The sequence below is a fragment of the Hirundo rustica genome, chromosome 25 (assembly GCF_015227805.2).
Source record: "Hirundo rustica isolate bHirRus1 chromosome 25, bHirRus1.pri.v3, whole genome shotgun sequence".
NCBI lineage: Eukaryota > Metazoa > Chordata > Aves > Passeriformes > Hirundinidae > Hirundo > Hirundo rustica.
The window spans coordinates 6,746,548-6,772,862 of NC_053474.1; the positions used below are offsets into that span (position 1 = coordinate 6,746,548).

Genomic DNA, 26,315 nt, shown 5'->3' on the forward strand with positions numbered 1-26,315 from the left:
TTTTTTTTTTTTTTTTTGCCTTAAAACCTCATCAGGGCCGCCTGGCCCTTTAAGAGCTCTCCCACTTCCAGTCGAATGGGGGCGCTGCTCTTCCCTCTCCCCCCCCAATCCCCGGGTCCGGACCTCCGCCGTCCCGGCATGCACTACATACATACACACACGCATACACACACACACACACGCGCGCACACACAGCACACACACGCAGCACACACACACACGCACACAACCCCCCCTCTCCCAACCCCCCCCATTTCCCGCCATTGTGCCTGGGCGCGCGCGGTGCCGCGTGACCGGGCGGGGGGGAGCGCGTGGCGGCGGGCCCGGGCCATAGAGACGCGCGGCCGGGGAGGGTGGGGTAGGGATGGCGGGATAGAGCGTCCCCCCGCCCCGCTTCGCCGGCGGCCGCCCCAAGTCCGCCAGGGCCACCCCGAGCCGCCGGGCCCGGACAAAGCGCCGCTGCCTCCCGCTCAGCCCCGCCCCGCCTGCAGCCCCGCCGCGGAGCCATGTCGGCTAGCAGCCTCCTGGAGCAGGTAGGAGTCTCACCGCCAATACCAGGACGGCCCTGCCGGACGAGGCCGCGGCTCTGGGCCGGACAGAGGTTGCGCCCCGGGCCGGGCCGGGGGGCGACCGCGTCCTCACTCCTCTCCCATTGCAGGGCCGCGCTCCATTGTGATGCGGCCGGGCCGGGCCTGTTCCCGCAGGGCTGGACCCCGCCGGTCCGGATCTTTCCCCTCCCTGGGCCGTGTCTCCCCGGGCTTTGGCTTTTTCCGCCGCGACGGGTCTGTTTTACCCACGCCGCCTCTCTCCTCCCCTCACCAAGGGGTCCCCACGGGGGAGGTGGGGGGGGGGGGGGGGTGTGGGTGTCCACCCGAGGCGGGTCTGTTCCTCTGACTCACCGCTCTCCCTCTTTCTCTCCCCACGTCGCCGCTTTCGTGCCAGAGACCCAAGGGCCAAGGCAACAAAGGTGAGATCCCGCGGGGCCGGGCGGGCCCGGCTGGGAGCGGGAAGATCCCACCGCCGGGAGAGGGAGGGTCTCCTTAAACCCGCCGGGAGGGAAATAAACCCTGCGACCGGGCCTGGCTGCTGGGCTGGGGATAGTTTGCAGGTGATGTCTGTGCCGTGGGGAGGTGTCTGTATGCCGTGGGCTGAATGTGGTCTGTTAGCATTGGCAGAAGTACATTATATTTCCCGGATTTGTCTCGAAATACTTCAAGCTGATAGTAATGGGAGCTCCTTGCATAGGTTTTTCTAAAGTTACACTTCTCTTCTCAGTGCAAAACGGCTCTGTGCACCAGAAGGATGGGTTGAATGATGATGACTTTGAGCCCTACCTGAGTCCCCAGGCCCGCCCGGTGAGTACCTGCTGCAGGCAGCAAGGTTTCCTGCTCCTCCAAGAGAGGGGAGTTTGGCCTCCTTGTATGTTCCCCATCTCGACTGATTGCCTTATGTCCTATCCTACACCTGCTTTTCTGCTGGTACAAAGCATCAACTGCCCTTAGATTGTGGTGGGTGAAGTAAGAAGGTTTTTAACAACTTTTTGAGGCTGTGAGAACTTCCTAGAGTTGGTGTCCAGCTCTTTTTTTTAACATGACTTTCTCAAAGTTACCATTTCTTCTCTTTTAGTTTTAGTGTTGTGCCTGTGTTGGTCTCTGGTTCTTTACACTAGAGAAATGTGCTGAGTTGGGTTGTGAAGTTGCTTCACATGAGGCTGCTGCACTTCTGGAGAATCAGATCAACCTTCTTAACCTCTACACCAAGTCAACCGATGATGCCTGTGAGGGAGATTTCTCTGTTTTTCTTAAAAAAAAACCAAACCAAAAAACCAAACCAACCAACCAAACAAACAAACAAAAAAAAACACCAAAAAAAAAACCACACAAAGAAAACCAAACCGAGAGCCCACATGTGATAGAAGTGTTGAGACTTTCTTAGAACTTTGGTTATAAGTTGAGCCAGAGAGTTTTGGAATTTTGTGACCAGATCCTGGAAGTCAAACTTGCAGCTACTTTTCCTCTTCACTTTCTCTTAGAGTAACACCACTGTTAACTGGTGTTTGTTTTCCTTAATGAGCTGCAGGGGAGTGACACAGAACAGATGGAGTTCAGCTGATTAGATGTACAAGTGAGTACCATAGATAAACACTGGTATATAGCACTGGAGCAGTCAGTTTATTCTCTTGGCTTCTCTTTCCGGTTGTGATCAGTAAAAATAAGCTGTTCTGGTTTCCCCTTGCTGTATTTTTGCATATTTTTACTAGTCGGTACATTATTTTTTTCACGTAAACGTGATACAAGTTTCTGTCTCAGTTAAATTTTCAACAAGTATTTTCCTAGTTTGTGCTAAAGATCTGAGGATAAGTATTCTTTGTCTGTCAGCTGTTCATAGTCTTCAGAATTCAGCCTGTCCATCCAGACAAATCACTACATTCAGCCCCTTGAAAAGTTACAAGCCTAAATTCAGCCTTCATAGATTGAGAGAACATTATTGCTTTCTCAAGTCTTGAATGAAAGCAGCTACTTTCCTACTAGCTGTCATTTAATGCTGATTTTTTTCTGACTCAGCTATCAACATCCCTAATTCCCAGCTTCTTTCTGAATATGTATGTATTTCCTACAAACTGCAGTTTTATTTAAGTTTCCTGAAGACAATGAAGGTTACTGTAGTTTTGAAGCAACACAGTATTTTAGTCTATTTGGCATGTTTTGATGGAGTATTTCTGGATCTTTCATTTCTTTCGGTGTGTCGCAGGCTGATAAAAATTCATTTTTAAAATAAGGAAACGATTGGATATGCCCCAGGAGGCAGAAACCAAGACGGAGCAAGGTGAAACTACCCAGTTAACTTGGAATGGAACCTTTGAGTAATTCTCAGTTCCTTGTTGTGCTCTGTTGCTGGTCTATAGTCTATAAAATAGAGTCCAAAACCTCCAGAGCTTGGTCTGGAGGGAGGCAAAAAGTACACAGATATCCAAGGGTACACCTCTTTGCTGAAGATGGTGAAGGGAGTTAGAGAAACTGCTCTGAATAACTGAATTAAATGAGTTTTGGAATTGCTTCCTGGGCTCTCCACACACCTCTGAGGTAACCATGTTGTAAAGTTTCACTGCTCCTTATTCCCTACCTCTTTCAGGTCTGACTGTTACTTGTCAGTTCCCATGAGGTTACTGTGTATTTTAAGGCTCAGATACACAGTAAATTATTTTTTCAACCCTTTTAAAACCAAAAGCTCAACAGCAAGGCTCACTCAGAACCCTGGTTCTGGTCTGAGGTGAAGAGGAACAGTGAATTTGAGGAAATAACTGTGTGAAGAGTCTTAGTCATAGAGAGAATGAGAAGCTGGTGGACTTTTATTTGCATGGTAATCAGCAAGCGTGTCAGTTTTCCAAGCGGAGGGGAGCAGAGTGAGGTGCTGTGTTTGATAACAAAGCAATGTTGGAGACATTCCGGTGGAGAACAGCAGTGACTGTCCAAATCTGCTCTGAGCTGCCTGTGCTCAACTCTTGAACTGCTCTGCTCCCTCCCTTCTGTATGTAGCTGTTTAGTACTCCACAGGTCATAGCTTAATACACCCTGTGTTAGATATTTCAAAGCTGAACATAACTGACAAGTTGGAAAACATTGTGAGGTGACAAGAGGAAATATTTTTATCTGATAGTGATATGGTTTGAGTGCTCCTGTGGAGAGAAAATGGCTTTGCCTTGGGTTTAGGGATGGGCTGGCAAATTCCTATTTCTTTAAAGCTGAGTTCAGGAGAAAAAATGTTACTCTTTACTCTTGTCATTGAGGCAGTTAACTTGTGAAGTGACTTTGCTGGCTCAAAATAGTAATAGGAAGTATTAAGTTTCATTTGTCTTACAAGTTAGTGTCAGAGTTGATGCTTTTGGACATAACTGAGTCCTGCATTTAGCCGGATTGGGTTCCTCAGTTAGTAAAACCCTGGATGAGAGTGAGGTTTTTTTACTAAATTTGCTTTTGGGAGACCTTTGTGAAAACAAAGGTTGAAGAGAGCATCTCTGAGTTTCCAGGCAGTATCACAGAAACCTTGTCTCTAAACACATGGTGTTAAATAATTCCTATTAATTTCTGTAAAACTGGGGCTTAGTTAGCCCCAAACATGTTGCTCTCCTGTAAGTAGAAGGTAGAGTGGCAAACCAGCTATTTCTGGAGGGTGCCAGAGCCATCTTGAGAGTCTCCCTGGATTTCAGTGTGGCGTAAAGTCCTCTGGGAGCTGTGCTTGGCACGTGAATGCATGATTCAACAAAAAATGGAGCAGAGCCTGCTGCAAGCCAAGCTTTTAGCAGAGAACTGAGCATGCCTTTGATCTCGTCTGCACTGGGCTGGTGTGTTAGGGGCTGGGCAGCATGAGACTGCTTCTCACAGGTTCAAATTACTCAGGGTAATGTCCATTAGCAGGACTGAAACCACTCCCCAGAGGGGACCTGGGTTTGAATGGGACATGACAGATGTTTTTCATGTAAGCAAATCTTAGGGATGTCTGAGACTTTCCTAATTGTCAAATTATGCATTTGGTTTTTTGTAACCTGAAGGCTACTTGGATGTTAAAAGGGAGATCAAGGCATGGAGCTGTTTTTTTTTTCCTCTCTGGATTTGAAACCTGCTGTCACTGTGCTGTAGAAGGCTTCTACTGATTACTTCCCATTTTCAGGAAATTTTCAGTGTGTGCCCACAACACTGGAGAAGTTTGTGTTTTGAGGAATAGGCCTTAAATCCCTGTTTGTCTGCAATTTCGTGGAATATTGTGAAGTATGGAACTTCAAATTGTTGGAATAAAGCTGTTTTTGCAGCTAATAAGTTTAAGGAAAGCAATCAGGAACACCTTTGATTTCCAGTGTGTTTCCACTGGGTAATTTTCTTTCTTATTCCCCTTCTCTCTGCCTTGTTTCCCCAAATCCTCCCTGGAACACCCTAATAAGGGTTAAGGATGTTATATAAGCAAGAAAAACCCTTGTTGGAAGTAGCTACTAACAGAAGATGTTATTTGTATGCAAGATACTGGATTTTAAAGCCCGAGCAGGAGCACTGGGGCTTCCCGGTGTCCAGTCCCACACCGTATGTCAAGACCACTGCACACTCCCCTCTTGGCATGGGAGGCTTTGTCTTTGACCTTTCTTAGCCTTTGTCTTTAACCTTTCTGGCAATGGAACAGATTTTAGAGCCCTTCTAACAAAGGACCAGTTCAAGGCTGGGCCTGTTTATCTGCCCAGCCCTAAGGTAGGGAGGAGTGGGGCATGGGAAGTCTAAGCTGCCTTTATTCCTGGTCCCTTAAAATTGGTTCAACTCCTAACTATTCAGTGCTTATGTTTTTGTGGTTTTCTTTCAGAATAATGCATACACTGCAATGTCTGATTCCTACTTACCAAGCTACTTCAGTCCCTCCATTGGATTCTCCTACTCTTTAGGCGAAGCTGCCTGGTCCACAGGGGGAGACCCCCCCATGCCCTACCTGACCTCGTATGGACAGCTGAGCAACGGGGAGCCTCACTTCCTCCCTGATGCCATGTTTGGGCAGCCAGGGGCGCTTGGCAGCACTCCGTTCCTCGGGCAGCACGGCTTTAACTTCTTTCCAAGCGGGATTGACTTTTCGGCTTGGGGGAATAACAGTTCTCAGGGACAATCCACTCAAAGCTCTGGCTACAGCAGCAACTATGCCTATGCTCCCAGCTCACTGGGAGGGGCCATGATCGATGGGCAGTCGGCCTTTCCCAGCGAGAGTCTGAACAAGGCTCCTGGCATGAACACCATCGACCAGGGCATGGCAGCCCTCAAGCTTGGTGGCACAGATGTGGCAAGCAGTGTCCCAAAAGTCGTTGGCTCCGCCGTGGGGAGTGGATCTATCACCAGTAATATTGTGACATCAAACAGTTTGCCTCCAGTAACAATTGCACCACCAAAGCCGACCTCATGGGCTGACATTGCCAGCAAACCTGCGAAGCAGCAGCCCAAGCTGAAGACCAAGAATGGCATTGCAGGGTCGAGTCTTCCACCACCTCCCATAAAACATAACATGGATATTGGAACTTGGGATAACAAAGGGCCAGTGGCAAAAGCTTCATCACAGGCCTTGGTCCAGAATCTCGCTCAACAGCCAGCGCAGGTGTCTCTGCAGCCCATGGGCCAGCAGATCAATAGTAGCCCACCGCTGACCCAGGCTCCGGGTGGGCAGCAGCCGCAGGCGCTGCCAGCACCAGCCCCGCTGCCTGTGCCACCAGCACAGCCCACCCGCTGGGTTGCCCCTCGGAATCGTGGCAACGGCTTCAGCCAGAATGGAGTGGATGGTAACGGAGTGGGACAGGCTCAGGCCAGTTCTGGTTCTCCTTCAGAGCCACACCCAGTCTTGGAGAAGTTGAGATCTGTCAACAACTACAACCCCAAGGATTTTGACTGGAACCCAAAGCATGGGCGGGTTTTCATCATTAAGAGTTACTCTGAGGACGATATCCACCGTTCCATTAAATACAACATCTGGTGCAGTACGGAGCATGGCAACAAGAGACTGGATGCAGCCTATCGCTCCATGAATGGGAAGGGCCCTGTATACTTACTGTTCAGTGTCAACGGTAGTGGTCACTTCTGCGGCGTAGCAGAAATGAAATCTGCTGTGGACTATAACACCTGTGCAGGTGTGTGGTCCCAGGACAAATGGAAGGGACGTTTTGATGTCAGGTGGATTTTTGTGAAGGACGTTCCCAACAGCCAGCTGCGACACATCCGCCTAGAGAACAACGAGAATAAACCAGTGACCAACTCCAGGGACACTCAGGAGGTGCCTCTGGAAAAGGCTAAGCAGGTGTTGAAAATCATTGCCACCTACAAGCACACCACCTCCATCTTTGATGACTTCTCACACTATGAGAAACGCCAAGAGGAGGAGGAAAATGTTAAAAAGGTAACGCACTTGTGTGTCTCATCTGAGTGGGACAAGAGGTGGTGGGGGCTGCCTTCCACTGGACAAACTGGGGGGTGTGAAGGGGTGGACTTGTGGGCATTAGCCTGCTTTTTGGCAATCTGCCTCCTTGTACCTGGAACCCACACCAAAATAGTAGCCCCTCTTTGTGGGGGAGTATGTCCAGAGAAGGTGATTAGAGGGATGGAGCACTTCTCCTGTGTGGGAAGGCTGAGAAAATTGGGATTGTTCAGCCAGGAAAAGAGAAGGCTTTGGAGTGACCTAATTGTGGCCTTTTAGTGCCTGACAGGAGCCCACAGGAAAGATGGAAGGAGACTATTTACAAGGGCCTGGAGAGACAGGACAAGGGGGAATGGCTTTAAATTGAGAGAATAGGTTTTGATTGGATATTAGGAGAAAATTGTTCCCTGTGAGGGTGGTGAGGCACAGATTGCCAGAGAAGCTGTGGCTGCCCCATCCCTGAAAGTCCAAGGCCAGGTTTGATGGGGTTTGGAGCTGCCTGGTCTAGTGGACAGTGTTTCTGCCCATTGCAGTTTATTAGAATTAGATGATCTTTAAGATCCTTTCCAATCCGAACCATTACATGATTCTATGAAATGGGTGCCAGCAATTGGCAGAGCAGGGTGAGGAGCCTTGCCCAGGCCCTGCCTGCAGTTGTCTGTGTGTTGGTTATGCTGAGTCTCAGCCTTCGCTGAGTGCTGTGATGTAAACAAAATGTATTTCTGTGCCATTATCGGCTCCTGGATCAGAGCACTTTGAAGTTGGAGACCTTCAGGGCATTTGGGAAATTGTTAGAAACCAGAGCCAGGTCTTAGAACGGCTGCTAATCCACCCCCTGGCCACAGTGGGGTCAGCATGACAGATGTCTCCCTCTACTTGTAAAACCTCCAGGAACAGCAGTTCCCATTCCTCTCTAGCAATCTATCCCTCTCCTTAATTATCCTTCCTGTAAGGAGGCTTTGTCTAATTCCCAACCTAAATCTCCCTTACTGCGATTGAAGTGCATGACTGCTTGTCCTGTGGACACGGTTGTTGTGTTCCTTGTTGCTCTGTTTGGGGCCATGGTGGGCTGTCATCTGCACGGCACTGCCAGCAGTGTGGCACATGAGCTGAGCTCACAACTTGCCTTACAGCTGCTCTCAAATCCTCCTGTCATCATCTATTCCTTAAAGATGCATTAATTGAAAATCCTACCCCAAATTCAGAAACCACTGGGCTTTGAATCTTACTTGGGTTCAGCTGTAGTAAAGTCACCTGGGGTTGCCCTTCCCCTCGGTGTGGGTCTGGCTTACGTTTGAACAAAATGATAATTATAAAATTAGCATTAGCACAGCTGGCTGGGAGTTTGCCAAGTTTCCTGATTATGTCTTTAGTTTGAGCAATGGGGAATTTTTAACCCAAGACTTGAAGAACAGAATGAGGAGCTGCAGCTGCTCACTATGGCAGTGAATGCAGTTTTTAATTTTTTATATATATTTTACATGGAGCATCGTATAAATAAAAACACTTAAGCACAAAGGTGGTCATTTGCAGTGCTTGGAGAAGGTCTATAAGGGAGGAATTATAAATAGCAAGGTGTGAAGGTGTAAACTGGTATTTAGTGAGGACCTGATTGTTTTGTATGATTTCACCTCCTAGAATTGTTTTACTCGTTACCCAGCTTTTATCTTCCCTGTGAGGGTGGTGAGGCTCTGGCACAGGTTGGCCCTGAGAAGCTGTGGCTGCCCCATCCATGGAAGCGTTCAAGGCCAGGCTGGATGGGGCTGGGAGCAACCTAGTTGAGTGGAAGGTGTGCGTGCCCATGGCAGGGGGTGGAGCAGGATCATCTGTAAAGTTCTTTACAGCCTAAATTATGATGGGATTCTGTGATATCCTTGAGACCTGACTTCAGGGAGCAACAGTTAGCATTGTTAGTCAGGCACAGTGGGAGAATGAAGGCAAAGGCAGAAAATGCTCCTTAAGGACAGGGGATGGATGAATGGATGGATGGTGAAAAGAGTTCATATTAAGTACAGGTAAGCAGAGGGAGAAGGAAAAGAGAGGGGAAGGCTTTGGGAAAAGCAGACGGAATAACGGGCTCTTCTGGAAAGCTGCTGTGTAAATTCTGAAAATCAGGAATATAGTTGAAATGAGACTTAGTCGTTTTCTTAAAGCTGTAAACCATCTTTATTCATCTTCCCAGTTGCATTATGAAATCTCCTCCCCTTGCTTCCTTCTTGAGATGTGCTGGTGTGGATAGTTGAAAGCTGCAGCAATAATCTGAGTGCCAGCGCTGGCTTTCTCAACCATATTCTAGTGGATGCAGCAGCAATTGATTAGGAAAGTGCTCTTTCTCTGCAAAGGAGCTTAGTCATAGGTCTTTGGAATTCACAGAGGAGAAGGGAGTTTGTGTAAACACAGTTGGTGTTTGCTCTTTGCTATTTACTCACCCGGTGTCTCATGCTCCGGGCCCCTGTAACATCCGGCATGGACGAGGTGACTCTCTGATCCTTGGTCATTCTTGCAGTAACAATTTGACTTCCTCAGTCACTCCCTGACACAGACAGGAATGTGGTTTAAGGTTTCTGTAACTTCTCTTTCATGGCTTCATTGAGGACCAGTTATTTTTGCTGAAGGAGGGTTTTCTTTTTTCTTGGAGTAATTCCTACCGTGGGACTAGAGGTGCCAAAAAGCTCAAACCGTGTTCTGTCTGCTTGAAGCATCTCAAGTAATCACCTGAATTAAAAAAAATTATATGAAGAACCACAGTTGAAGCACTGGAACGTTAAAGCGCTGCTCTGCCAGCTTTTTGTACTGCTTTGTGCTGGGGAAAATCCCATTGTTTCCAGCTCTTTTATCTCTCCCACCATGTGAGATGTTGATGCTCTGCAGTTGTGTTCCTTGAAGCTTAATGTTTCAAGGTTTGGCTTGTTTCAAACTTCTCCCAAGCTGAAATTGTTTCACTTGGATTCACCTTGCCCAAATCTTAGTCTCTTAGTTTGATTCCTCCTTGCTGTCTGAGCAGATGGATGATCTCTTGCGGAAGTCTGGGAACTCGTGAATATTCTTTTACACTTCTCAATGTTAGTAATTTCTTCAGAATCCCCTAAAAATGTATAGTATTTATGCTGTTTCCATTGCCCAGTGAAGGGAGAGGAGTGGGTATTTAGTTCAGTGTTGAAAAACACTGAAATAATCCTCTTTCTTTTCCTTTTCTGTTGCCTGTGCCCATCCTGTTCCTCTAAAGCTAATCCTGATTCCTTTTGTGTTGCTTTGCTCTACTGATCCAGTTTTTAAAAAGGTTTGAATATTCTCCTGACCCAAAATGGTGGAGCTGACTCGCAGTGCAATTCTGCCCAGAGCAGTCTTGAAACCCAGAACCGCTGCTTTTATTGGAGAGCTAGTCACTGACTTCCATGTAAGAATTATTTTATCTTTGCTTTAACAACCAAAACAACAACAGAAATCTCTGCCCCATGGTCATGCACTTGGATTTCTAGGAATGCTGCAGTAACCTTGGTGTAAAGATCTTCCATAATGATCTGCTTGGTGTGAAAGGTTGACAGCTTGTGTTTTGTGGAAACACTGTCAGTGGGAACTCTAAGGGAAGTTTATTTCGGTTCTTTCTGCCTCCCCAGGCTTGAGATATTTGGCTACTCACACATTCCAGGAAGTTTAGGAAGACTATCTCGTGAAAACCAGTCCTGTAGAGTGCTTAGTGGTCAGGTTTGCAGCTGAGAAGAGACAATTTTTACTGGGATTTGAGTGACTTTGAGTCAAGCTGAGCTGTGCAGAGTGGGGAGGGCTTTGATGGGGTTTGTCGTGCTGAGGATCAGCCTCAAAGCTCAAAGGTGGGACTGGCCAGATTGGATCTGTTATTTCTAGGATTGTGCTGCTTTGCGCCTCAGCTGATGCTGTCTGCTGGTTAAAGGAGTATTAATATGCCTCCTTGGAACACGTGATTTAAGGGAAAACTGAGGGGTGTTGTATGAGCCTGTTTGAAATGAACAGGCTATTTCACAGTCACTGGAATACATGAATGCTTTCTGAAGGATTTTACAAAGCTCTTTTTTTTTCTTCCCAATTTGTAATCTCAGAGGGGAGGAGGGAGAATATTCCTTATAGGGTGAACCAGCACTCTTTCCTCCTGCTGTTAGAGTTGTCCTGGAGAATGCTGCACTTGCTTTGGCTTTACCATATTCCACAGGACAGTATTTCTGACTAGAAGATTCAATTCCTGGATATTCTATATCCACACAAAGCCAACTGTTTTCTGTGGCAGCAAGGGAACACTCCTTCCACTCACACAGTTCCTTTCATTCAGTAATCCCAGGGCTATTTGCTGTTTTCTGCTCCAGATCCTGGCCATAGTGAAATTAATTGATTGATGCACCGAGACAGAATTTCCGCTGTGCTGTTCAGCAATGCACATGGTTTCAGTTTATTTCCAGGCTGTTTAAATCCCATGGGACTGTGTCCATGCTTGTATATTTGCCCAGAAATGGAGGAAGCAAACTATCCTGCTTATACCAGTGGCTTGGCACTGGCTGTTTGTAAGGAATACTTTTGTGCTTATGATATTTTTAAGCCAGCCCTTAACACTCAGATTTTTGCTTGTTTTCCAGCTGTGTCTAAAGATAGGAGAAAACTGGAGGGAAGACTTAGATCTGTCTGATGCTCTAATCCATGGTTTCTGCTGTGAGACAGGGAGCAGTGTTTCCCCATCCCTAAAACAGGAGCTGGGAGCCTTTTCACTGTGACTGAAGTTGAATCAGAACAGTGGAAGAGCAAACCACTTGCACTTGCCTTGTAGTCCTTTCTCTCCTATTAGTATTGTTTTATAAGTCTTTAAAATAATATTTGATTGTAAGGTTTGTTAATATTACAAAATAATATTTGAAGTTGATTTGTTGACATTGGTTTGAGGGCCTGTTGATAACCCACAACAGATGCACTGCTTAAATTTTTTCAATTGTTTTATCCCTGTCCGTGGCAGAGGGTTGGAATTAGAAGATTTATAAGGTCCTTTCCATCCCAGGCCATTCTAGGATTCAAGGACTGGAATTGGTGTTGTGCCAGCCAGGGAGTGCAGGCCATCTGCAATGGGGTTTTGCACCTCTTAGAGGTATGGCCTTGAGCAGAGGGAGTTTATTCCACGTCCTGTTCTTGTGAACTTGTTCCCAAACATACTTCTTGCCCTCAGTGTGGAAAAAGGTTCATGTCCCCCTACTCCAGGTTGTTTTGGCTAGATGATTTCAGCTCTGAGATGCAGAATACCCTGAACAAATTTTTCTTATAAATATCTTAATTGAATTAATTATGAACATATTAATGACTTCAAATTAATGTCTCAAAAAAACAACAACTTTTTTTTTTTTCCCCCTTTAGCAGATGAATTAAAATGGGAGAATGACCTTAAACTGAAGTAGGGTAGATTTAGATTAGATATTAGGGAGAAATTAATTTCTGTAATGGTATTGAGGTCATGGCAGGGGTTGCCCAGAGAAGCTGTGGCTGCCCCTGGATCCCTGCAAGTGTCCAAGGCTAGGTTGGACAGACTTGGAGCTGCCTGGTCTAATGGAAGGTTGTCTCTCTCCATGGCAGGGACTGGAATGGGGTGGGCTTTCGAGTCCCTTCCAACCCAAACCAGTCTATGGTTCTGTGATAAATTGTATGTTTATGGCTGGCAAATGCCCTAGAAACACTGTGGAGGACTTGGAATCACAAAGGAGTGTGTAAGCTGTAAGCAGTAGGGGTTGCTTTGTTTTTTTATCTCTTATTTTTTCCTCCAAGCATTCTGGATAACTTGCTGGCACTGAGGTTAAAAGCTACTAGCACAGGTATGTGTTTCAGGTTATGTTATTAACAGCTGCTCCCCCAGAAAAAAGTACTTGTCTTCCAAGCAAAACTCTTTGCTGGCGGTTTCATTCAGTGAAACCCCCAGGGCAGGGTCTGGTTCAGCTCCTGGAATTTTTCCCCAGTGCAGAAGTACAGTGGGTCACAAGGAATTGCTGAAAACCGATTAGGATCCCAAAAAAACAGTTGAAGCGCATTCATAGGTGGGCAGTCCATCAAGAACAGCTCCATGCACAGTGTTCCTTCCTTGTTCCTACTGGAACTGTAATTCTGCACCAGCTTTTTGCCTGAAGGAACCTGCTTTCTTCTTTTATGTCTCAGGTTCCTGAAGCTCCTTGTTTTGTGCTGTATAGTCATTCTCACTGCAATTAGTCTTCTCATTTTCCTGCATGTTCTGGTTTGTACCTGGTAATAATTGTGCTGTCTTATGGCTTTATGAGTTAATAACTCATTCCTTAGTGGTGCAAGCCACTGGAGGCTTGGCAGCCATAACAGTGCCAGCACCCTGCTCTACCACAGCAGTTCCTAGGGAAGTCCCTGTTAAACGAGGATGGTCATTACCCAAACTGATGGCTGGGGTAGGGACTTGTTTGTAGCTCCTTCCAGTGACTAGTGCCCACTATGAGCCTTTTTAATAGACATATAAATCATATAACAATGTGTTTGAGCATTTAATAATGAAGCATTTGGGGTTTGTGCGAGAACTTGGAAATTTCTGGTTCTTTATAATTAGCTTTTTTTTTTTTTTTCTTAAAAGCACAGTGCTGAGCTGCTTTTTTTGTGTGGTTAACTGCAGAGCTATTGTAATGTAATCCCAGTTTGGTAGACTTGGATAGAATCAACCTAAAACTCTCGTCTTTTGTTTCTAATCTTGGGGGGAAAGGACTCTTTAGTTTCCACACTCTTTAGTTTCCTTCTCTCTATCTGTGTACAGTAGGGGAAAGCTCTGCTCTCTCCATCTCAGCTCTGTTATTTGTGGTACCATTCTGTAAAATACCTTCAGGGAATTTCCCATCATCATCTCAAAATTAAGGAAATCGAGAAGCCCTGATCATCAACCTTTTGGCTGTTGCAGCCTGATTTGGAATTCAGCTGATTCCAGAGCCATGTTCTTGGTACACTTAGAGGAGGGAAAAAAAAAAAAAAAAAAAAAAAAGAAATACAAAACTCCTTCAGTGAATGTGGCTTTGTGTTCCCTTTCAAGTGGCTGTAAAATGACGGGACATTCTATAGGGAGTGTTGGCTCTTTTACTTGAGTTTGTGAATTCAGCTCTTCATGGATGACAGAAGCAGGCAAATAGATCTCCTCTTGTCCTCTCAATACAGAATGTTGTGGTGTGTTTTTCTCGTAGCATGAAGTGTCTCTTGTCTTATTTGGGATGGAGGTGGTGTTTAAGCCTCAAATACCAGTACAGCTGCGGTGGGTCAGATCAAAGTCTGTCAGTGCGTCTCACGTGGCTGTAGGAGCTGCACATCTGCTGGGCACAGAGAGAGATATTGCTTGGGTATCCCTGCTCTCTGTTTTCCAGTTATGTGCAGCTGGCAATAACACAGTTGAGAGCAAACACCTGTGAGGGCAGTACAGGCACGTATCCATCTCTGAAGGTTTTTCTTCCCTTGAACAATATGTGGCTTTGGAATTTACATAACCCCGAGGATGTATCTTTGTCTTTATCAGTTCATTGTTTTTCTGTCCAAGATCTCTCCTTGAGCATCCACAGGATCTCCAGTTCTTCAGCTAAATTGTGTTGTGTGGGGAAATGTGTCCTGTTGGTCTGCTTTGAGTCTGCCTCATGATTCCCCCTTGTTGTTGTGAGAAAAGGTGGCAAGCAATTATTTCACTGTCTCTCTAAGCCTACTCTTCCTTTCCAGTCATCTATCTTCCAGTAGCCTGGAGAGTTAGAGCACAGTAACTCTGCAGATGGAAATGACTCTGTGCCTTGCTCACCCATTTTCATTTGACCCTTTTCCAGTTCTGCTCCATGACTGTGGAGGTGGAGAGGAGCAGAGCTACGCTCTGCTCAGAACAGATCCTTTCTGGGTTTGTATAACAGCACAGTGGTATGTTCTGGTTAGGGTGATATTTACTTTTTTTCAGGGTAGGCAATTTCCTGGAGTTACAGATCATGTTTCCAATGGTTAGTGGTCAGTTTGGAACCTGTAATCTTGAAATAAGGGTAGTGATTCTCTGCACACGCATAGTTTAATTTTTCTCAACCAGGTAGACCAAGTGTCCTGTAAAGTTCAGCAGCTTTTTCTCACAGTCATCCACCTAGTCAACTGTTGTTTTTATTACCCTGAATTGCTTAATATTATCAGTGAACTTGGTCACTATTATTCACTCCTCTTTCTAGATGTTTTATGAATCTATGTAGCCACAAATTCCACTGAAGCTCTGTGGGTTTTCAGTCCTTGGCATTACACCTGCATGGTGTGACAGAGGGCACTGCCAAGGCTTTAACTCTACAGCAGTGAAGATTTTGAAATACTAAAGTGGAGTTCCTTCCTTTTCTAAAGAGTTTTGTGGCACTCATTGTAAGACTTCTTGCCTGAGTGCTGGCTTAAGGTAACCAAACTAATGAAATGCATTTCCCTTGTAGTGATGGGGAAGAATAAATAACTCTCTGGTTGTTGAAGACCAGAATTTTCTTTCTTCCTAATGACTGGAAAGGACTTGTGTTATTTTGCTTGTGCTCCAAAGTCAGCCAGTCCAGTTCCAGGCTGTGTTGTGAGCCCAGTTGTCTTCCCACGGAAGGCTACTGGGAATCCTCCCAGCTTGCTCTGTCTCCTTTGCTCAAATATTCATGCATGGTCGCAGCTTTTTACCATTCTGTTTTGTGCCCTGTGGGACAAGAGTCCCTATGTGAGAGTAATTATAAATGTTTATGGGAATTGGGCTTTATTCAGGCAATTAAATGTGATGTTTAAGCAAGAGGAGATTTGTTCTTTGCAATTGATTGCATCAGTTTCAAAAGGTGCCTGGAAAAAATCTGGGTAACAGCAGTGTGCCTGAGGATATCCAGTAGCTCAGACCACCTTGTGTGAACCCTCCTGTAGAGGAAAAGCCTTGGCTGTCTTCATGCCCTTCTTGTCCCAGGCTGGCTGCTCTGACATGGAAATTAGGTGTCCAAGGCCGTATGTCTCTTCTTGGCTCCTGCTTGTCCAGTGATGGGAGTTTGCCCTGTTTAGGGTTCTGTGGATATTTGGGTTTGTTCTGTTAGATTTTGATCTGTAGAAGAAAAGGCCTGTCCTGCTATGACAAAGAATCACTTTTATTTGCATTATTTCCTGTCTCCCTTTATGCTGAGCCTCATTAAATGAATGGGAGGTAGGATGGAGGTGTCAGGCTATAACCAGATCACTACCTGATTTTTTTATTCCCTTTTCTAGACTAGGATGTAGCTTTTTTTGTAACCCTGATGGCTTTCTAATGCTGAAAACCGGAAAAGTCATGTTTCGTTTGTAAATACTGGGACTTGAGACTGCTTGTGGAGCATAATATATAAGTGATGCATCATCCATCATTTGTGCTGTGTCCCTTGAGCAGATCCTGCTGGAAGGACCAATAGCTACAGTAACTCCTGATTTTTAAGGCAATGATCTAAGATGTCTGCCTTGGAGACACAGGCACATGGCAATCCCTCTGGGTTGCTTGTCTGGGATTGCATCAAACAGTAAAGTGCAACACCACAGGCTGAGTGGGGCTGTTGAGGTGCTTGATCCAGTGAGAGTGTGTGTGTCTGTATACCAAGGGCAGGGTTTGATTACAGGCTCTCCAGGGAATGGTCATGGGCTCCAAGGCTGCCAGAGCTCCAGAAGCATTTGGACAACACTCTGACACAGGGTGGGATTGTTGGGATATCCTGTGCAGAGCCAAGAGCTGGACTTGATCCTTGTGGGTCCAGCATAGGATTTTCTGATGGGGTGTCTCAACCTTTTGGCTAATGACACTGGGAGTTCCAATGCTCCAATGAAAGAATTTCCTGCTGTTTTCTCTGTGGGCAGGCACTGGGCAAGTGATGTCTTTTGGTTGGAGGACCTTCTAATGCTGAACTGATACTGTGCCTGGCCTGCCCAAGGACTTTGGGCTGTGCTGCAGCTCAGGCAGATTCCAACAAACTAGGGTTTGTGTGCTGCACAGCTGGGAACTGTGCCCTGGCTTCTTTTCTTTGTCTTAGTCTGCTATTTCCCTATTGGTGATGTGGAAATAAAATCCCTAACCTTTGCCGGGAGTGTTGATGCTGAACCTTAGTTATCAATCGAGGTAAGAGCCTCTGAACAAATGGGCAGCATTGTCTTTCATTGTCATTTTGTCAGGTACAAACACTTGAGCCTTTTGTTGTTGGTTCCCATGCGGTGTGAATATATAAGGTGATCTCTTATAACGGGTGATCTCTTGATAACAGTTGCTGTTATCAGGATCTGGCTTGTAGCATGGCTGCAGCCCCTAGGGACAGCAGTGACAGGACTGAAGTTGCTTTCAGTGGTATGATCACAGAGGGCTTCTGTTTGCATATTTTCCCTGTGTGAGCTTGCACACTTGCCCTTGGTGTCAGCACAGGATTTGAGCCATGGCGCATATCAGCTATTCCTATGCCATGCTGCTCTTGCCGTTCCTGTTCCTGAGGGGTTTGGTGGATGGGGATGAGTCTGAGCAGGTGTCTTTCTTGCTTCTCCCATATGGATCAATAAGATGCAACCCAAGTTCGATGAAAGTGCAGCCAAAGGGCATAAAACACTTCCTGATGGAATCTCTTTGCTCTCCAAGAATCGTATCCCAGAGCAAAGCCCAGTGTGTGTGCGCATAGATGCTGCTCTTCCTTCCAGGGCTGCCACATAGCTGAGTGCCCTGTGACTTACACTGTTCCACAGCCTGTGGATTCAGATGAGGATGAGTCAGGAAGGACAAATGTTCTCAATGTGTTTGAGCCTTGCTTTGTGTTCTGGTAGATCTGGCTGGTGGTTGAATGCTCACTGTAACATTCCAAGGACCAAGATGTCTTGGATATTTCTGCTTCACTCAGATGAGACCTTACATGCATCCAGCTCTGTGGATTCCAGCATCACAAAAATACGGAGCTGCTGGAGCAAGTCCAAAGGAGGCCATAGAGATGCTCCAAGGGTTGGAGCCAGGCTGAGAGAGCTGGGGGTGTTCACCTGGAGAAGAGAAGGCTCCAGGGGGTCCTCAGAAGTTCTTCTAATGCCTAAAGGGGCTCCAGGAGAGCTGGAGAGGAACTTTGGACAGGGGATGGAGGGGCAGGACAGAGGGAATGGCTTTCCACTGCCAGAAGGCAGGGTTAGATGGGATATTAGGAAGGGATTGTTTCTTGGGAGGGTGGTAAGACTGGCACAGGGTGCTCAGAGAAGCTGTGGCTGCCTCATCCCTGTAACCATTCAAGGCCAGGTTGGACAGGGCCTGGAAGAACCTGGTGTAGTGGAAACTATGGCAAGATGAGATTTCAGCTCTCTTACAACCCAAACCAGTTGGATTCTGTGGTTTAGGATCAGGAATCCATCTCCTTCCATATCCAGCCACCTTCCCTTCGTTCTCATCTGGCTTGCTTCTTGCAGGTAGCCCCTTGCTTGAAGGGGAAAGGGGACCTTTTGGGGACTCCCTTCCCCAATCCCAGTTTACAGCAGGTCTGAAGTGAAGATACTCACTTTGGTCCCCTCTCTAGCTCGGTGACATGGGGGACATCTGCTCTAGCCTCTGTTCTGACATATTGGTATTTAAGGGGGGATTTTCCCTGGCTCCTTATTAGCTGCATGCAGGCCTTGGGAACAGCATTACCTTCTCCATGGGAAGAGGAGATTGATTGGGCTCCAGTTGCTCAGCTAATAGGGTGATCTGTACAGCAGGTCCCTGGGACACTGGCCCTGGAGATGATTGAACATGGCAGCCAGCTTATCCCATGTCTGCATTTGAAAAGTTGTGACATTAGCTCAGGCAGTTGCAGCTGCTTCCCAAAGGGATGTGTGACATTGCCATCTGTCCATTTGTAACATAACATGCTGGCTGCTGAGCCAGGAACAGGGCTTGGCACCTTCCTTTGGATTTGTGGCTCTCCCTGCAGTACTTGTTGTCCTCCATGTTCAGGCCGGGCCCTGCTTCCCACCCTGGCAGTTGAATTTTGCTGTGGTGCAGCGGGTTTTTTTGGCAATGAAAGCACCTGCAACAAACTTGGGCAGAGTTACAGGAAAAGAGGGGAATTAAATTGACTTATGTTGGGTAACTGTTCTTGATGAGATCATGTGCCTTGGTCTGATCCCTGTCCCCAGAAAACAGCAGAGGATCACACTGGCCTTGCTTTGCATCCTGCAGAGGAATTGGAGGTGAAGCCTCCTTGGGTGTGTGGCTGAGAGGCCAAAGCCAGTGGTAGTGTTCTGAGCTGCAGGCCAGGCCTCCCTTTTTCGGAAAGTTTCTAAGGATGGATGACTGCACCTGTTGTCTCAGGATTGAAGCTGTTTGGGAATGGGCTCTTCCTGGATTTAGCAGTGGCAAAGGATGGTGTTTCCTGCAGCAGTCTGTGTGCTTGTGGCAGAGGTTTTGTGAGCTGCCAGGATTGGGAAGGTGCCTCTCATCACTAGGTTCGCATGGGACCGTGGGAAGCAGGCAGGGGACTCTGTTGCTGTCCTTATTTCAGGGGATGCAATTCTAGGCACAGCAGCTGACACACAGGAAAACATTCTGAGCTGAACCAAAGCACCAGGTTTAGAGCCCTGACAGCATCTCTTTGAGTGAAGAGGGAAAACCTGCTATACCTGTGGGTACCTGCTGCAGGCATGGCTTTGCTGTGAAAGTGGGATGGACTTGACACCTCTCAGACTGGCTGGGTGGTGATGGACTCACTCCACAGAAGCCAGAGCCCCACAGTGTCTGTCATGCCCAGACTGCAGGGACCTGCCTGTCCTCATGGAAAAGGCAGAGCCAGGAAGGAGCATCAGCTCAGGGCCCCCTGGCTGCTGACAGGTTTAATTTCTGAGGTGTCTTATGATCTGGGAATGACACTTTGAATGCCCCATAACCCTTTAGGGAAGTCTGGGCCTGCTTCTGTGACAACTTCTCTATTAAACCCAAGCAGAACCCAGAAGAGATGGGCGTGGGTTGCTGAGCACAGCAGAGGGGCTGGCAGCCTTTGGTGTCTGGGGGTATTTGGTGCTGCACTGCCTCTTTGTTCTGGTGCAGGTGTTTGGACAGGGTGTTTCTATAGTGCTGGAGGAACATCCAGGGGTGATAGCAGCAGTTAGTGGGAAATTCCTGTGAAGTTCTTGTTTTTCAAGTGAGTTGCCATCAGGTAGTGTCCGGAGTATCAGGAAGGTTTTCTGCTGGGTGCTGGGACTGTTTCAGTCCCTGCAGACCAATGCTGGTGTCAGTCCTCCCTGTCAGATGAGCTCCATCCAACCTACTTTAATGCATATGTGGGAGTTCAGGTGGGGTTTTTTCACAGACTCATGGAATGATTTGGGTTGGAAGCGACCTTAAAGACCATCTCATTCCAATGCACACACCTTCCACTAGACCATGCTGCTCCAAACCCAGTCCAACCTGGCCCTGGACACTTAGAAGGATGAGGTAGCCACAGCTTCTCTGCTAGAGCCTCCTGACCCTCACAGGGAAGAATTTCTTCCCAAGATCCCACCTACCCCTGCCCTCTGTCAGTGGGAAGCAATTCCCTTTGTGCTGTCCCTCCAGGCCCTTGTCCAAAGTTCCTCTCCAGCTCTCTTGGAGCCTCTTTAGCCACCAGAATGGGCCTCAAAGGTCCCCTGGATGAACACCCCCAGCTCTCCTAGCCTGTCTCCAGAGCAGCAGGGCTCCAGCCCTCAAAGCATTTCTGTGGCCTCCTCTGGGCTTGTTCCAGCAGCTCCACATGCTTCTGATGTTGGAATCTCCAGAGCTGGATGAAGCTCTGCAGGTGGTGAATACCTGCGATAAGAAAAAAAGGAGAATGACGAGCTGTTTGACCTCAGCAATGTCACGTCTCTGCAATGACTGATTGCAGTAGCAGCACTTCTTTTAACAAGAACGATGTTCTTTTCCTGGCTTTGCTGGCTATGGGACAGGCCCCATGGCTATGGAAGAACCATGTCTTGGAATGCTGATGTGTAATAGTGATGAATAAAACTACTCTCAGCTAATATGATCTGTTACTTCTTTTGCAGGAACGCCAAGGCCGTGTCAAGTAAAGGACCATTCCTCCACCACAGATTGCATCACAGTTGTCATTCAGAGAGAGAAAGGAGCAAGAATATCCCAGAGAGAATTAGGACTTTTTTTTTTTTCCTTAATTCCTTTGACTTTAAAAAGACTTTTACAAACCCAGTTAAAAAAAAAATAATAATTTTTGGAATATCACAAGACATAGGACTAAAAAAACAAAATCAACAACAAAAAATCCCTTCTAGGTATAGAGGTAAAACCTGTCCCCTTTCTTTTGACTTTGGTTGTGATTTCACAGCATACAGTTTGTTTTTTGTCTTTTTACTATGGTTTTTGGATTTCAAGTCTGTAAGTGGCATATGCCTTTTTTTTTTTCCCCTCTGATTTTCAAATCTCACCATTCCCCCTCCTTCCACCCTGTTGTGCCACCTTCCCTGGTTTTGACATTTGCACTGAATTGTAACATCCACCGTGCAAAGAGGAGTAACTTTATTTTTCTTTCTTTCCCTGGGCTGGAAGAGGTGGAATTCTATGAGGAAGTCGGGGTTTTGGCCTAAGAAGAATTGAACAGAAAATTGTCCATGAAGTTATGTCTTTAAGGTGGTTCATTTTTCCCTGACCCTTTGTTACTCAAAAGTCAAGTACTAGGAGTCCTAAGAAAGGTTCTGTTCTTGTGCATTATATGGATTTAAAGATTAGGTCTGGATGAATTTGATTTTTGAAAACTGAGAACAGTGATAAAATCTTTATTGTTTACAGGAAAATTAATTTTGGACAAAAAAAGCCCAAAACAAACAAACCAAGGAAGAAATACTGTAAAAGGTGTAGTGACTATGTTTCAGTTTCTTGTTAAGCCAGTGAGGAATGGGCATTGCCTTTTCTTTTCACCATTTATCACTTCTCAGTAATAAATGTGAGATCCTGTTGAGCATCACTGTTGTCTCCTACTCCTTTTCCCGTGCTGTCAGCTACATGGATTTCAACTATTGGAAAAATATCTGAAAATAAGGACTGAAAAGGTGACTCCTCCTTGGGTTTGAAGTAGGATGCTCTCACCTTGGCATCCCCAGCTCAATCCTAGGACTGTTCCAAGCACTTTGCGATTGTTATGACTCCCTAGTGTGGCCTTGCTCGAGGTGTTAGGAGCAGTACCCAGCTTTGCTCTCAGGGTGGTCCTTCCCATGTCATGGGTAATGATCCAGCTCTTTCCAGGTGTGGGAAATGCAAACACTTCACATCCCAAATCATCTTCCCTGGGAAAACCGCTCATTGTCAAGAAAATAATAAAAAAACCCCTCCCCCTCTTCTCTCATCATGGACCTTGCTGCTCATTTTTGGTGGATTCCACCTCTGTCCAGCAGCCTGTTGCACCAGGACCAACTGACCAGTGGGACAAGCACTGCTCTGGAAACAATGTCAGGTGTCCTGGGGGCATGGCTAATGTCAGGGCCCCCAAGTACCAACAGACTTGCTGAAGGAAGTTGGTGTGTGTGTGATTTTACTGGCTGCCTTTCCTCTCCCTTTGCACTGGGGAAGGGGCTTTGAGGAAGCCCTGGGTTGGAGGTGATGCAGAGATGGTGTAATTTGGGGCAGCCCAAGTGGGAGAATGAAGATGCACTGGAGGAGAATGTGAGTAGGTTATAAGAGGGGTTAGGTGGGGTCCTCCCAGAAAAGGGAGGTTACAGTGCAAAAACGCTTGGAAGTTTAGGGTGTGTGTTTGTGCAAAGAATGCAAAAACGATAGTATTTCTTATGTATAATGATTTTTGTTAAAATTGATTTCAAAAGCAACCCTCTATCTACTGTATTATATACAGGATCTTGGAGAATAAGAAATTCTAAATATAGATATATAGGGCTTAAAAATGCAAATACAACTATTGTATATATAAATTAAACAACAAAGGGCTTGAAAATGGAGGAAAGTATCTCTGTGAAGGCAATAGAAATATCTCTGACTATTGGGAGTTTTTTTCTGTCTCAGTGTAAGTCAGATCTTGGCTGGGACTGAAATTGCTGCTGTCACCTGGTGATAAGTACCACATACTGCAGCTGCCGGGCAAGAAATGCCACACTCAAAATGGTATTTGAATTTTAATTTAAATTAGAGACCCCTGGAAAAGCAAAAATGAGGTGGGATTACCTGGAGCCCCAGGGGACCAAGGTGAAGGGGATGAAGAAGCAGACAGCAAACAGCTTCCACTGCTCACTGCGAGGGGAACATCCCTGGAATTTCATGTCCAGCATCTCTTCTAAGCCCCACCAGGTGAACAGGTACCCCAAGACTGATCTCCTTTGTAATTCCAGCAGTGCAGACCCACCGGGAAGCCCTGCAATCCAAGGACACATGTCAGCAACTGCCTTCTCACTTGTCACTATCCACATGTTCCCTTTCCAGTGGGATGCATGTGCCACCCTCCAGAGGCAGGAAAACTGCCTTGCAATCTCGTACAAAACCTGCCTGGCAAGCCCAGGATGCCAGGAGACAGCAGCAATTTCTCCTGGATTTACTGCTCACAGGCATTTTAAGCTTGCTTTGCCTCATAGGTGCTTTCCTGCCAAGGACATTCCCATCTTTCTTTAGTCCGAATCAAGTTTTGGAGAGCTGAGTTTCATGAGAACTTGTTCACATTTTGATTGTCTGTGACAGTTGGGAGCATCCGTGTTCCCTCAATCTTCCATTCTGGAGAAAAAGACAAACACAACCCTTTGACACCTAGTGCGTAATCCCAACAATCAAGGGAAAACCACCTCACTCTGGGAAGAAACATAATGCCCAGCTTTGGCCAAGACTGGAAAAATACAAACAGCAGTACGGGAAACATTTCCAGGCATAGAGCTTCCCAGCTCCAGAAATGCAGCTCACAGGCTTCTTCCTAAGGAAACCCTAAAAATGCCAACTGGGCTCAGGGAGAAAATCCCACCTGTTCCACCACCCTGGCATGGAGCATAATCCATGGACACCCCAGGAAGGTGTCCCTGATCATGACAAGGGGTTGGAATACAATGATTTATAAAGTCCTTTCCATCCCAGACCATTCCAGGAATTTAAGGCTGATTTAAACTACTTTTCAGCTCACAGTTCCTTCCCAAGCCTCATCCTCTAGGCATGCTGGAGGCATCCTCATACTTTGCTGGAAAGGGAAGCAGTGGCTCTTCTCCCTAATCACACCTGCTGCAAATTACTGAGCCCTGCCCAAAAACCAGTGGGTAGCATAAATGAGTGATCAACTGTCTCGTCTGTTTTCCATAATACAATACTTCAATGACATCAGAGTCAAAAAATTGAGATCAGTCCCAGGTTATAGGTATGGTTCCTATGGAATAATCCCCAACACTCACTGCCAAGTGCTGTTGGAGCATCTCTCCATGAAAAAAAGCTGTGCCTAATTCAGATGGTGTTTAGGAAGGTCCCTATCTGGTTTCCCAGGATGTATGGGAAGCTGCTACTGACAGACTGGGATTCAGGATAAGTTAAGTAGTTTACTGAAAGCTTCTAAACCAGGGACTTTTTTCCAGCTCTGAGGCAGCTCAAATATTATGGCTCACCAGGCTTCCTAATAAAGTGCTGCATAAGTGTGTCTGTGTGTGGGAATCTTCCTTTAACCCTATTTCAGGGAAGAGTTGCATGAGATTTCACTTAAAATTTAAATCACTTTGTAAGACATCAGACAGAAAAAAAAAAGGAAAAAAACCCCACCAACCCAGAAGCTCAGTTTTCCTAGCTGAAACTTACTGGGATATTCAGAACTTATTTGGAAAGAAACCCCTATGAAGAGGATCCTATCAAATATCATGGAAATTCTGAGGGATGGAAAAGCGAATTAAATACTTTCAGAGCAATTTCTAGCACAATAATCACAAACATCCTCAGAGGTGACATTTGGCAGCTCAAATCTTGTATGGCCCAGACCCAACACATCTGGGAAACAGACGGGAAGTTGGGAAGTGCAGAACAAAGTTCAGTTCTCCCTTAAAGCAATTCCCAGGGAGCTAATGACCCTCCAAGTGAAATTCTGGCTTGGGATAAGGCCTTCCTGCCTGTGAAGGAGTTGAAGCCGCCTCAGAGGTGATTGGCACAGAAGCACAAGTCCTGCTGGCACCTTGACTACCAGTGCTCGGGTGGAGGTTTAAAGGAAAGGTTCCCTCCACCCATCACGCCACCGATGCCACACGGAGCACATGGATTGTCCTCATCACTCAGCGCGCCCACTTTGGAAACCCAAATCACCCTGGGATTTTGGAGATAATTACAAACTGGCCGGAAGGTGAAAACTTTGGTCTCACAGACGAAGAGGAGCAGGAACAAGTGACACATGCTGAAGAAGGTCCACCATACAACCAACTGCCAGCAGAAGAAACACGCTATGCTCTTTTCACTGACGGTTCCTGCCGCATCGTAGGGATGAACCGGAAGTGGAAAGCAGCCGTATGGAGCCCCACACGACAGGTTGCAAAAACCACTGAAGGAGAAGGGGGATCTGTCACGATTCGCTCGTACAAGTGGGGGTCATGATGGTTCGTTTACTGATCTCAGAGTGCAAAACACAACACAGAGGGGATTTCAGCATTAAAACAAATGCACCTTTTATTGATTGACCATAGCAAATGCAATAGAGGGATTAAGAGTGAGAGGAAGATAGAGAAAGAGAGAGAGGAAAGGGGGGATATAGCTACTAAACATGGAGACGAAGTCCTTGTGGTCCAGTCAATGGGTCCAGTCGATGGGTCTCTCCGTCGGGGAGAGTCTCTCTCTTACTGGTTAACTCAGGGGTTTTTATTATAGTCCTCAGTCGCGGGGGGGAACAGGTAAATCCATTGAAGCCACCAAGGGGGAGCAGGTAGTCCATGCTCTCAGCAGTAAGTGAGAGCCATTGTCTTCTTGGTCCAAGGACTGCGCCTGCAGGCAAACATCTCGCTTCAGTTAAGTCAGCCCCCACCCCCCCTTTATTAGGGTTGTAGGGACTTCATGTCTCAGTCCTTGAGAGGGGCTTCGTATAGAGGTCTCAATCTCAGTCCTGGGGAGGGGGTTTGATCTCCATCTGTCATGGTGGTTGTGAAGCAGATGAGGGATTTTCTGTGGGGGACCACCAGATTTACCCCAGAAAGTCCACTTGGCCAAGAGGTGGGGAAATTCATAGGCTATTGTCGTGAAGCTGAGAGCATGAAGTAGGTCAGGTACAGAATTGCCATTACACTGTGCAAAGCCAGTGTACCGTGGCATGGTGACACTGGAAAATGCATCTGCAGATGATTGGCAGGCATCCACCTCGAGCAGGCCAGAACTCCAGTGGGGTCCTCGGGGTCCTTATGATGATCGTGAGGCAAATGAGGGGAACTTCAGACTGACTCTTACAGGATCGAGTCAACTTGCTGAACTCAAAGCTGTTCAACTG

General features: G+C 46.6%; 1 protein-coding gene across 1 annotated transcript; it reads left to right on the plus strand.

The window, feature by feature from the left end:
• Positions 1-397: 397 nt before the first annotated feature.
• On the plus strand, positions 398-21,851 carry YTHDF2 (YTH N6-methyladenosine RNA binding protein F2). The gene is made up of 5 exons (XM_040086376.2): positions 398-533; positions 943-967; positions 1,276-1,355; positions 5,344-6,909; positions 20,923-21,851. The coding sequence occupies exons 1-5, from the start codon at positions 507-509 to the stop codon at positions 20,944-20,946; spliced, it is 1,722 nt and encodes a 573-aa protein (XP_039942310.1). The 5' UTR covers positions 398-506; the 3' UTR covers positions 20,947-21,851.
• Positions 21,852-26,315: the final 4,464 nt, after the last annotated feature.

Excerpts from the sequence above, each read along its gene's own strand:
- YTHDF2 (XM_040086376.2), top strand. The coding sequence starts at position 507 with ATGTCGGCTAGCAGCCTCCTGGAGCAG. Across the intron at positions 534-942 it reads CTAGCAGCCTCCTGGAGCAG|AGACCCAAGGGCCAAGGCAA; the intron begins GTAGGAGTCTCA and ends CTTTCGTGCCAG. Across the intron at positions 968-1,275 it reads CAAGGGCCAAGGCAACAAAG|TGCAAAACGGCTCTGTGCAC; the intron begins GTGAGATCCCGC and ends TTCTCTTCTCAG.